Source organism: Gobio gobio (genome assembly GCF_949357685.1).
Source record: "Gobio gobio genome assembly, chromosome: 2".
NCBI lineage: Eukaryota > Metazoa > Chordata > Actinopteri > Cypriniformes > Gobionidae > Gobio > Gobio gobio.
In genome coordinates, this window is record NC_137098.1 from 57,926,184 (window position 1) to 57,938,286 (window position 12,103).

The following is a 12,103-nucleotide window of genomic DNA, read 5'->3' on the forward strand; positions in this document are numbered from 1 at the left end:
GTATACAATAATATGTTAGACTAATATGAGGAATAGCAGTGGATTAGGGTAGTGCAATAAATTATGGACAGAGCTATCCGGAAAAAAAAGTGTAAAGTGCAGTGGAAGTGGTTGCATATTACATTTAGAAGTACAGTGCAAAAATGCAAATGTAAACATTGGTACTATAAATACAGTCGGCAGTGCAAATGAGCATAATCCAGTTAAGATATGGCAGTGCAAGATGCATATGTAAACAGTTGTTACTGTGATAAACAGTCGGTAGTGCAAATAACAAAGTGAAGGCAGATGTGAGGTAGGAGAGTTATCAGTTTATGAGGGAAGTGGATCAACGGGGGTTTGAGTTCAATAAAGAGACAGCTCTGGGGAAAAAACTGTTCTTTAGTCTGCTGGTCCTGGTCCGGTGGATCCTGAAACGCCTGCCGGAGGGCAGGAGAGAAAACAGTCTGTGGGCTGGGTGAGAGGAGTCCTTGAGGATGCTGCGAGCTCGATGCAGGCAGCGTTTCCTCTGGATGTGCTCGATGGCAGGTAGTGGAGTCCCTGTGATGCGCTGGGCAGTTTTCACCACCCGCTGCAGTGCCTTGCGCTCCGCAACAGAGCAGCTCCCATACCACACTGCCACACAGTTGGTCAGGATGCTTTCTATTGCGCAGCGATAGAAGTTCACCAGGATAGCCGGGGAGAGCTGATTCTTCCTCAGTGTCCTCAGGAAGAAGAGGCGCTGGTGAGCCTTCTTGACCAGGCTGGAGGTGTTGGTCGTCCACGACATGTCCGCCGAGATGTGGGTCCCCAGGAACTTGAAACTGGAGACACGCTCAACAGCCATTCCATTGATGTGGATGGTGTTGTGTGTGCCTCTTGACTCCTTCCTGAAGTCCACGATGAGCTCCTTCGTTTTGGTGGTGTTGAGGAGCAGGTTATTATCAGCGCACCATGTGGCCAGGTGCTGGATCTCTTCCCTGTAGGCAGTCTCATCGTTGTTGCTGATGAGACCAATCACCGTAGTGTCGTCCGCAAACTTGACGATAGAATTAGATCCATACACAGGCTTGCAGTCGGCGGTGAAGAGGGAGTAGAGAAACGGGCTTAGCACACAGCCCTGTGGTACACCAGTGTTGAGTGTGATGGATGTGGAGCAGGTGAATCCTGAACGAACATTCTGGGGTCTGTCAGTTAGGAAGTCCAAAATCCAGTTACACATTGAAGTGTTGATGCCCAGGTCTCCAAGTTTGGCTATTAACTTGGATGGGATGACAGTGTTGAATGCGGAGCTGAAGTCAACAAACAGCATGCGTGCATACGTGTTCTTATGGTCCAGATGGGTGAGCACAGAGTGCAGTGCCATGGAAACGGCATCCTCTGTGCTCCTATTGCTGCGGTAGGCAAACTGGTGTGAGTCCAATGTGGAAGGTAGAGAGTCTTTTAGGTGTTCCAGGACCAGCCGCTCAAAGCACTTCATGACGATGGGTGTGAGTGCTACAGGGCGGTAGTCATTAGGGCACCTCGGGTTAGAGTGTTTTGGCACTGGCACAATGGAAGTGCGTTTAAAGCATGAAGGTACAGCTGCTTGGGCAAGAGACAGGTTGAAAATGTCTGTAAAAACCCCAGCGAGCTGCTCCGCACATGCCCTGAGCACACGTCCAGGGATGTTGTCTGGTCCAGCAACCTTGTGTGCGCTGATCCGGCTCAGTGCCTTGCAGACATCTGTGGAGGAGAGTGTGATTGGTGGGTGGTCAGCTGAGGGTTTGAGCTTGGTGGCAGTTTCTCTGTTGTCTCTTTCAAAACGAGCATAAAAGTAATTTAGCTCGTTCAGGAAGTTGACATCAGTGGCTGCGGGGGTGGAGTGGGGGGGTTTGTAGTCACTGATGGCCTGGATGCCCTGCCACATGCGTCGAGGGTCAGAGTTGGAAAAGTGACCCTCTATCTTTAGCTTGTAGCAGTGCTTGGCCTTTTTGATGCCCCTCTTCAGGTTTGCCCTGGACGTACTGTAGGCTTGTGCATCACCTGATCTGAAGGCAGTATTGCGTGACTTCAGCAGGAGTCGAACTTCCCTGTTCATCCAAGGCTTCTGATTAGGGTATGTGGTGATCTGTTTCTGGGTTGTAACACTGTCGATGGTGGTATTGATATGATCCAATACAGAGGAAGTGAATGAGTCAATGTCCGTGTGAGCGCCACTGGTGGCTTGAGAAGCAAACATACTCCAGTCTGTGTTTAGAAACCTTTCCTGGAGTGTGGAGTCTGCCCCCGCAGGCCACACCTTGATGGTCTTTACTGATGGCTTCACACGGTTGATGAGGGGTGAATATTTGGGTGATAGAAACAAAGAGAGGTGGTCTGACTGTCCCAGGTGGGGGAGGGGCGTCGCAACGTAAGCGCCAGCCATGTTTGTATATACATGGTCTAAGGTTTTGTTTCCTCTGGTGTGGCAGGAAACATGCTGGTGAAACTTGGGTAGCACTGACTTTAGGTTTGAATGATTAAAGTCACCTGCAACAATAAACGCAGCTTCCGGGTGATCAGTCTGTTGTTTACTGATGGCTGCGTGAAGTTCTTTCATAGCAAGCTTGGCATCAGCATCCGGGGGAATATAGGCTGCAGTGATAATAGTGGAGGTGAACTCCCGCGGTAGATAAAACGGTCTACATTTAACCATGAGAAACTCCAGGTTAGCTGAACAATGACTCCCAACAATAGCAGAGTTTGTGCACCAAGCTTTGTTAATATAAATGCACAATCCACCCCCTCTGCTCTTCCCGGAGCCATCTAGTGTTCTATCCGCCCGGAGTGTGTGGCGTCCCGCTAGCTCAATAGCGGTGTCCGGTATTCCGCTGTTTAACCAGGTTTCAGTGAAGATTAGGACGTTACAGTTCAAAAGTTTCTTACTGTGTGTAATGCTGAGTCGAATCTCCTCCATTTTGTTCACTAGCGATCGTACATTGGCAAGGAAAATGCTGGGTAAAGAGAGCCGGTAAGGAGTTAGCCTTAGCTTAGCTCTTAGACCTCCACGCTTACCCCGCCTTTGTTTACGATCACAGCGCCGCCTTCTAGCACTTCCGCCCGGCCGGGCAGAGCGCATCGCCTCGGGCGTCCTAGCGATCTCAGGAAGGAGTTGAAGATTGTCCATAAAACTGTCGGAAATTCGCAAACCAATATCCAAAAGCTCACAACGGGTGTACGATGTAAAAGCACAACTGTTCTGTACGAACAGACCCGAGATGAACAAGAAAAATACCGCAAAATTGCAGAATCTGGAGAGACGCTGAGCCTCGCGATCTACTCGCGCCGCCATCTTGGTCGATGTATTATCATTATTGGGTGCATTACAAGGCATTATAATGAATGCATTAAAATACTTTTCTAATGCTTTTATAAAGAATTTAAGTAAAGTGTTATCAAAAGAACTTGCTCCACCTCCTAAATGACTTTCTTTTTCGGCTGACATTACCAAGACCTCTTTTTGCAATGCCTCTCTTACTTTCGCCTGTCTCCTTTTTGGTACATCCACTTTTCCAATCTATTCCTGATGTATAAAATCAAGTCCTGCCTTGTCTAGTTATTTCTAGTTGCTAATATCCTGTTTCTCACAGAAATAAAATGTTGACTGTTGCCTTGAATGTAACTGATATTTTACTTACAATATGGTCAACTATTTAGTTTATTTTTGCTCTGGCAAGAAAAAAAGAAACTAGAGCAGGATCACTTGAGCGATGTTTCCTAATATTAATGCTATTGCAAAACTGTTACCTTAAATTCCTATTCTTAAATACCTATTTCTTTATTATTATTATTTTCAAGTTTTGTTGAATTGAATAAGTTGAATTAATTTTAATATTTTTGAGAAAAGTAAAAGATGTGGTGCAGCTGTCTGGATATTGTTTTTATTAATTTTTTTATTGGAGAAATATATAGAGTACAGATAAACTGAACAGAAATCACATCTCAAGATCCATATATTTTCCTTATGTAAACAGAAATCTAACAAAAGTTATAATTCTTCTGCAAGTATTGACTATATATACATTTACATACATATATACACATACATACATAACATTCCTATACATGCACATGCCACACAAGTATACTTGTAGTACATACATGAAAACATATGCACCTATACCAACATACAGAAAACACTTAAACAAAGCTGTCTGGATATTTTAAGTACACTCACCTAAAGGATTATTAGGAACACCATACTAATACTGTGTTTGACCCTCTTTCGCCTTCAGAACTGCCTTAATTCTACGTGGCATTGATTCAACAAGGTGCTGAAAGCATTCTTTAGAAATGTTGGCCCATATTGATAGGATAGCATCTTGCAGTTGATGGAGATTTGTGGGATGCACATCCAGGGCACGAAGCTCCCGTTCCAACACATCCCAAAGATGCTCTATTGGGTTGAGATCTGGTGACTGTGGGGGCCATTTTAGTACAGTGAACTCATTGTCATGTTCAAGAAACCAATTTGAAATGATTCGAGCTTTGTGACATGGTGCATTATCCTGCTGGAAGTAGCCATCAGAGAATGGGTACATGGTGGTCATAAAGGGATGGACATGGTCAGAAACAATGCTCAGGTAGGCCGTGGCATTTAAACGATGCCCAATTGGCACTAAGGGGCCTAAAGTGTGCCAAGAAAACATCCCCCACACCATTACACCACCACCACCAGCCTGCACAGTGGTAACAAGGCATGATGGATCCATGTTCTCATTCTGTTTATGCCAAATTCTGACTCTACCATCTGAATGTCTCAACAGAAATCGAGACTCATCAGACCAGGCAACATTTTTCCAGTCTTCAACTGTCCAATTTTGGTGAGCTTGTGCAAATTGTAGCCTCTTTTTCCTATTTGTAGTGGAGATGAGTGGTACCCGGTGGGGTCTTCTGCTGTTGTAGCCCATCCACCTCAAGGTTGTGCGTGTTGTGGCTTCACAAATGCTTTTCTGCATACCTCGGTTGTAACGAGTGGTTATTTCAGTTAAAGTTGCTCTTCTATCAGCTTGAATCAGTCGGCCCATTCTCCTCTGACCTCTAGCATCAACCAGGCATTTTCGCCCACAGGACTGCCGCATACTGGATGTTTTTCCCTTTTCACACCATTCTTTGTAAACCCTAGAAATGGTTGTGCGTGAAAATCCCAGTAACTGAGCAGATGTGAAATACTCAGACCGGCCCGTCTGGCACTAACAACCTAAATCACCTTTCTTTCCCATTCTGACCTTCAGTTTGGAGTTCAGGAGATTGTCTTGACCAGGACCACACCCCTAAATGCATTGAAGCAACTGCCATGGGATTGGTTGATTAGATAATTGCATTAATGAGAAATTGAACAGGTGTTCCTAATAATCCTTTAGGTGAGTGTATAATTAAATATAATATAATAGTATTAATTATACAATAAATTATAAGGAGCACTACAGTATCAAGGTTAGCAATTAAAATATATATAAATATTAAAAGCTGAGGTTAGTCAGGTCAAATTACATAACCTTAATAAAATTAAATAATTTCATGATTCAAAAATGAATAATATTTACCTTAAAAATGAACACACACAGACGGATGGATGGATGGATGGGTGGAATATTTAAATGATTATATATTATTGTATATATTTCCAAAATGTGTGAGACAACATGAATGCATCCAATACAATTCTAAGACCTTCTCACTTGCATTTTGAACTTGATTTTTCATCATATCTCTGAAAAATCCATATTTTGTTGTTGGCCCTTAAACATTCAGACTTTTTAAGGTTACTGCAAGCTTTAGTCTAGTTCCTAAAGCAGTTTAAACACCGGAGGTGCTAAAATCGGACTGAACCTCCCCATCAATGGAAACTTCATTTAGTGTTATGCAGGAAAAACAAGCTGGAGACTCTGAGGGCAGTGAGTCCAATCCCTCTGTCTCACAGCTGGAGAGCCAAAAGCCTGTGTGTGTGTGTGTGTGTGTGTGTGTGTGTGTGTGTGTGTGTGTGTGTGTGTGTGTGTGTGTGTGTGTGTGTGTGTGTGTGTGTGTGTGTGTGTGTGTGTGTGTGTGTGTGTGTGTGTGTGTGTGTGTGTGTGTGTGTGTGTGTGTGTGTGTGTGTGTGTGTGTGTGTGTGTGTGTGTGTGTGTGTGTGTGTGTGTGTGTGTGTGTGTGTGTGTGTGTGTGTGTGTGTGTGTGTGTGTGTGTGTGTGTGTGTGTGTGTGTGTGTGTGTGTGTGTGTGTGTGTGTGTGTGTGTGTGTGTGTGTGTGTGTGAAAATACCGCACTTGGATATGCTGGTGTGAATGTTTGTGTATGTGGCGCACGGGTATTTGTAACTGTCAGCTGATGTTTGCGCTAGCTGTGTGTGGGTGTGTAGCCGGCGCTGGTGTTTGTAAGACTAATGGTGTGTGTTACTCCACTAGTGTGTGAGCTGGCACAGGGATCCGAGTATTTATTTCAGCAGACTCCTCTGGTATTCTTAGCCTGTTTGTGTATAATTAAAATGGTGAACTGGAATGCTCAAGTGTCAGCGAGATCGTAGTCTTATCTATTTATTTATTTTCTCTCCGTAACTGTAGCAGTTCCCCTTCACTGGCGCTCTCGGGCCTCCTTTATAGCTCTCTCCAGCTTTGCAGTGTGATTTCATCACAGTTCTGTGTTTGCTGTGTAGTAAAGAGGTCACAGCATTCACCATGAGCTCACTGCAGCTGTGTTTAGGACGTAACCGCTGATAGCATGCATGTTTATGTTACTGATTTGTCACACTGCCACCTGTTGTTCAGAGCTGTGTCAAGTAGACGGGGGCGGTATAAACAAGATCTTATGAGTGATTTTATGACAATCATGTTAAATAGTACAATATTCAGTAATTCTATATGTATGTTCATATATATACATATATATATACATACATATATATAGTTGCATTGTATATATCAATATATCAATTTCGCATTGACAGGGTCATGAAAATTCTGTCATAATCTATTATTACCTGAGATCACCCTCAGTGTAATCTGTCCAAATGACAAATGGCCAAAATTTTAGGTTAATGTGACCTGTGTGTGTGCTTATGTGATTTATGAGGACAAAAATGTGCATAATGACATGGGTATTACACTGGTATTACAACGTAAACGTGGTTTATGAGGACATTTCATGTGTCCTCATAATTAAAATAGCTTTAAAAACATACTAAACAATGTTTTATAAAAAATTTAAAAATGCTGAATGTTTTCTGTGATGGGTAGGTGTAGGGGGATAAAATGTACAGTTTGTACAGTATAAAAACATTACGCCTATGGAATGTCCTTATAATGTAGTTTATTTTAACACACACACACACACAATTTAAATAGATAATGAATATAATTGACTTTTAAACAATGATATGTTTAAACCAGATGCTTAAGTTATTAATAAAGTAGTTATATGAAGTGTGTATATGTATGTATGTCTGTATATATATATATATATATATATATATATATATATATATATATAATATATATATATAATATATATATAATTTGCAATTAATATAAATTGTGTGTACATTTTAATTTATATTTTTTACATTAATAATATATTTACAGTACATTTTATATTTACATTAGTTAATTTTTAAATTGGGAAAATCTATATATATTATTGCACATACTTTCAAAACAAATTAACTATAGCAATTATTTAACACAATATTCCCTAAAATGAATATATAAATTATAAAAAATGTATATATTATTATTATTATTATTTATTTAATTAATTTTTTTGCTAACTTCAACTCTTCTTTTTATCAGACATGTACAGCATACACTGCCGTCACCTGGAGCTAATAATCTCAAAATGGCCAATTATGAGCCAGTTATTTGGACTGAACACAACTTTTTCAGATGTTTTCTTGAAGATCATATTGCTCAGCTTCTCTTTGTTTGATCTTCCAGGTTTGAGCTGATGCGCATGTGCTGGCAGTACAACCCCAAAATGCGGCCGTCCTTCCTGGAGATCATCAGCAGCATCAAGGACGACCTAGAGGAAGGCTTCAAGGAGACGAGCTTCTTCTACAGCGAGGAGAACAAGCCTCCCGACACGGAAGAGCTGGACATGGAGAACGTGGGAACCATGGAGAACGTTCCTCTGGAGCCGTCCTCCAGCCTACAGCCCCTCGCGCCCTCTTTGGCTTCCCCTCAACAGTGCGCCCCTGCGCCCCAGGGTTCCGCCACTCCGGCCGGCCCGTCCTCACCGCCTTCCTCCCCCAGCTCCACGGACAAGCACCCGCTCCCCGCATCGGCGGCAAACGGGCCTTCCATGGTTCTCCGGAGCCCGTTTGACGAGTCCCAGCCTTACGCTCACATGAACGGGGGCCGTAAGAACGAGCGTGCCTTGCCTCTGCCCCAGTCGTCGGCTTGCTGATCAACGGCCCGACACCTGATGTTCCCGGACACATGGACATGTCTCTGTCTGTCAAGCCACTGTGTGGTCTCCTGAGAAGAAATATTCAAATAAAGAGACAAGGAAAGAAAAAAAATGGTATAAACTGAGAGTCCAGGCAATCAATTTTTTCAATCATACCTCAACGGACAAAGTTTGAATTCCTTTGTTTTTTGTGTATTTCGATTGAATCGTTGAATTGATTGACATGAACTCATTTGTTATTTCCGCAGACTGGATCACTGACTGAAAAACCATGACCTTCACTCTCGCACTCGATAGGCTGACTGTTTTTGTTACGTTTTGTTACTTTTCTAAACTTCCAAAACTGGTTTGAAGGTCTATCAGAGCCAGTAGTGGTACTGTGGCATTATTACGAAACGCTCTGCATATCTCTAAGCGAATCCAACATCGGAGCACTTTCTCTAGTCTTTGATTCCAAAGACGTGCGTCTAGATTACAGAAAGGTGTGAGAGTTCCTCTTCCGCCCGTCTTAGAAGAAAGACCCAACTCCAATCTAGATACGGGAGATCTTTGGCTTCCACTCTCTCCGAATCATCTGTGCAACATAGGGAAGAAATTCACCAATCTGCCAAATCTCTTGATGATGTTGCCAAATTGTATACTGTTGTCTAATTCCCCGCACGTTCATGTTCCCCAAAACATGCTAAAAATGTCCGCGTATGTTTTGTACACTGATGATCCAAAGCATCTTTTACTTTAAAAAACACATTTTAAAACATGATGCCCACTTTTCTGTCTCCTTGCTTTGGGTTAGTTGCATTTCGGATGAAACGATGCAAAAGTTGCAGTACAAATGCAGATATTGCATCGCAAAGAAACGTTTTTAAAAGGGAATTGGGTCAAAAAGAAGCTTTCCCAACAATTCTCTCGCTTGGTCGCTCAGACGTACTTCGGACCACAGAGCGCGTGCATCGTTTGTCGGTCACTTTTGTACCTTTTTTACAGTTCAGATTGATCATTTATATGTCTGTGCTGAAAAAAGCTGCTATTTTATTCTTGTTTTTCTTTTGTGGTTGTAAAATTGTAAAGAGATTCTTCAGGTGTAATCCTTTGCCTTTCCACTACAGTCCATTTTATGATGCTTCTAGTTCAGCAAAATGAGAAAAAGGAGAAAAAAAAACCTAGGTTCGATCTAACAGTTGAGTTTTCCAATGTAAAGTTGTTTAATGCCTTCTTTTTGGATGGACTCTGTCTCTTTTAAAAGCAAACCCGGGAATTGAACACACTTCCGAATCGAACACACTTCTGTCTTCATGCCATTAATGGCGGCACCTCGTTCGACATGAGTCTATAACAGCTGAACACTGTGTCTCTGTCACATTAATGCGCAACAAATACTCTCAGGTCAAACTCCTACAAGTTTCGGTCTCAGACTCCAATGTTTTGTCGTCTCATTATTCATTCCTCTGTAACCGACAAGATATGACAAAAAAAATTGGCAACGTTTGAATTCATTTCATCGCTTGAAGGTACTTTTTCGATTCATTGTTCAGCCTTATTTGTGACTGATCCTGCCGCCCTTTGTACATGTTCTAAACTCTGCATTTCCTTTCTTCCAAGCAGAGCCTGATAAACAACGATACATATACAGATATGATTCAGCATATCTCTATGCAGAAGCTGTGTTTGTAACATAGATCACTTATATACATTTAAGATACAGGTTTGACTACGAGCGCCAGTTTTTGGGACTTTTTTTCAAAGGAAAAACTCACCTTTTTTGATTTCCCTCCCCATCCTGACCTTTTTATTTCCATTATTTATTTTATTTCTCTTCTCTCTCTTGTTTTTGTGATGCGTTTATAATCACTGTAAACCCCCCTTGATTAACTGTAACATTTTAGATATTTTTATATGCTTTTTTTTCATGACATTGGGACTTTTTTTTTCTCTTTCCTTCAGACATTTATCTACCTCACTCTTTTTTTATGTACCTGTATATAAAGTACATCTGACCTTTTTCATGAAAAGGACAATATTACTGCTCTCTGTATCTGGGTAAAACCTCATAAACGCTACAAACCACAATCTCGGAGTGGAGAAATTACCAATTTATGGACATTTTGTATGACTAGCTGCTTTCTTTCCTATCGGATCTCGCTTAAATTTGTTTATTATTTATTAAAACAAGAACAGGTCTGACAGTTGACTCCAAATGTGCTGGAATGTTGTTGATGTTTCATTTATCCATCTTTTAACTTGAGGGCGAAAGTCAATAGATGGAATAGTTTTTGAGGATATAATGGTTCTGATCTCCTCTCCCTGTCATGTCTCTGAATCCCATTGTTGGCATTTTACCTTTTTTCATTATACATTCATTGGAATACCGTACTTGTGTCAGAAACCAAATGTTCTGTACTTTTTGTCAGGTGCATCAAATGTACATAGGTTTTGTGCTGGCTTTGGAAAACACATTTTTTAAAAGCTCAGACAAAAGAGCAACACGAGAACATTTTAGCGTAATTTAAAAACAAATTGAGCAGATGCAATATAAAGGTAAATGGCTGGAGAAGTGTTAGCTGACATTACTGGTTTATGAGCCAGTATCTTTTTCCCCCATGTCGTATTTCATAGGGAAATATTACTCATGCAGATATTGGGCTGATTAAATACGAATTTTGTAAATCCAGATTCAAGATATTCTTGTAAATTTTCACTAAACATTTTTATATGAGGGAAATGTTTAAATTGGCGAAATTCGCCAGATTTAATTCGAAACAATTCAAAATCCAACAACAATCATATAGCAATAACCACGTCACGCCCTCCTCCCCACGTCATTTTTTTTCCCATAAATCAGATTTGTTAGATTGTCCGAGATCACCATCCTAATGCTCTTCTCTGTCCACCTCGGACTTGTAACACCCCAACCAATGGTTCATTTCTCAGTACAGATCTGTTGACTATGGGCTAGATATTCTCAGGGCTGAAGGTTCTGAGTGGGCGTCAACAGGACAGGAAGTGACCTGCTCCTCGCCGCTCGCTCTACCCTGCTGCTGAAAACTGCTGCTCTCCATCATCTCACTGAAGTCCAGATGTGCGGTGTTTGATCCGTGAGGGTTGAGAGGAGAGCATTGGAGGTGTTCGTGATCTGATGGCGCCATCTAGAACCTGAAGAAGGGTTGCGTTGTGTTGCATGTTATTTCATTTCACTCCTTGATGCCGGTGGAGCAAAATGTTTGGTGGTTCAGTGAACTGTTGAGATGTGTTCAATATGTATGTGTTGGTTATATAAAGGGGTTACAGATGCAGAATGGGGGAGGGGAGAATGGAAAAAGTTTTGTGGTCCAAGTCTGTTCAAACCTGGCTGTTCTGATTAAAAAAGGCACTTATTAACTTTATTTGTGTTGGTTTCTTTTGTATACATTTGAAGAAGAAAGAAAATATGAATGGAGAAGATTAATACATTGTATTTATGGTGGCGCAAAGCTTGAAAATATATAATAAATACAGATGAATAGATTTGTGATGTCTATTTTTGCATTTTAAGTAGGATTGCATGAATGATTACGAAGCAGAACTGTAAACTCAATTCTGTCATAATGCGTAAGACAAACAGCATATTAATAAATATTTTAAATAACGTTTTCACCTGCATTTAAAACGAATATGTCAGGATGGACTTGTCAGTGATGTCGTGAATAATTAAATCAAGCATTATTATAAAT

At 41.3% G+C, this 12,103-nt stretch overlaps 1 protein-coding gene across 2 annotated transcripts in view; it reads left to right on the top strand.

Annotated features, from left to right (window-relative positions):
• Positions 1 to 11,775, top strand: part of igf1rb (insulin-like growth factor 1b receptor) — a 110,416-nt gene extending 98,641 nt beyond the window's left edge. For both annotated transcript variants that reach the window (XM_079802208.1, XM_079802209.1), the window contains one exon: positions 7,925 to 11,775. In XM_079802208.1, the coding sequence (XP_079658334.1) occupies positions 7,925 to 8,393 (469 nt within the window). In that variant the 3' untranslated portion in view covers positions 8,394 to 11,775. The remainder of the gene's footprint in view (positions 1 to 7,924) is intronic.
• Positions 11,776 to 12,103: the final 328 nt, after the last annotated feature.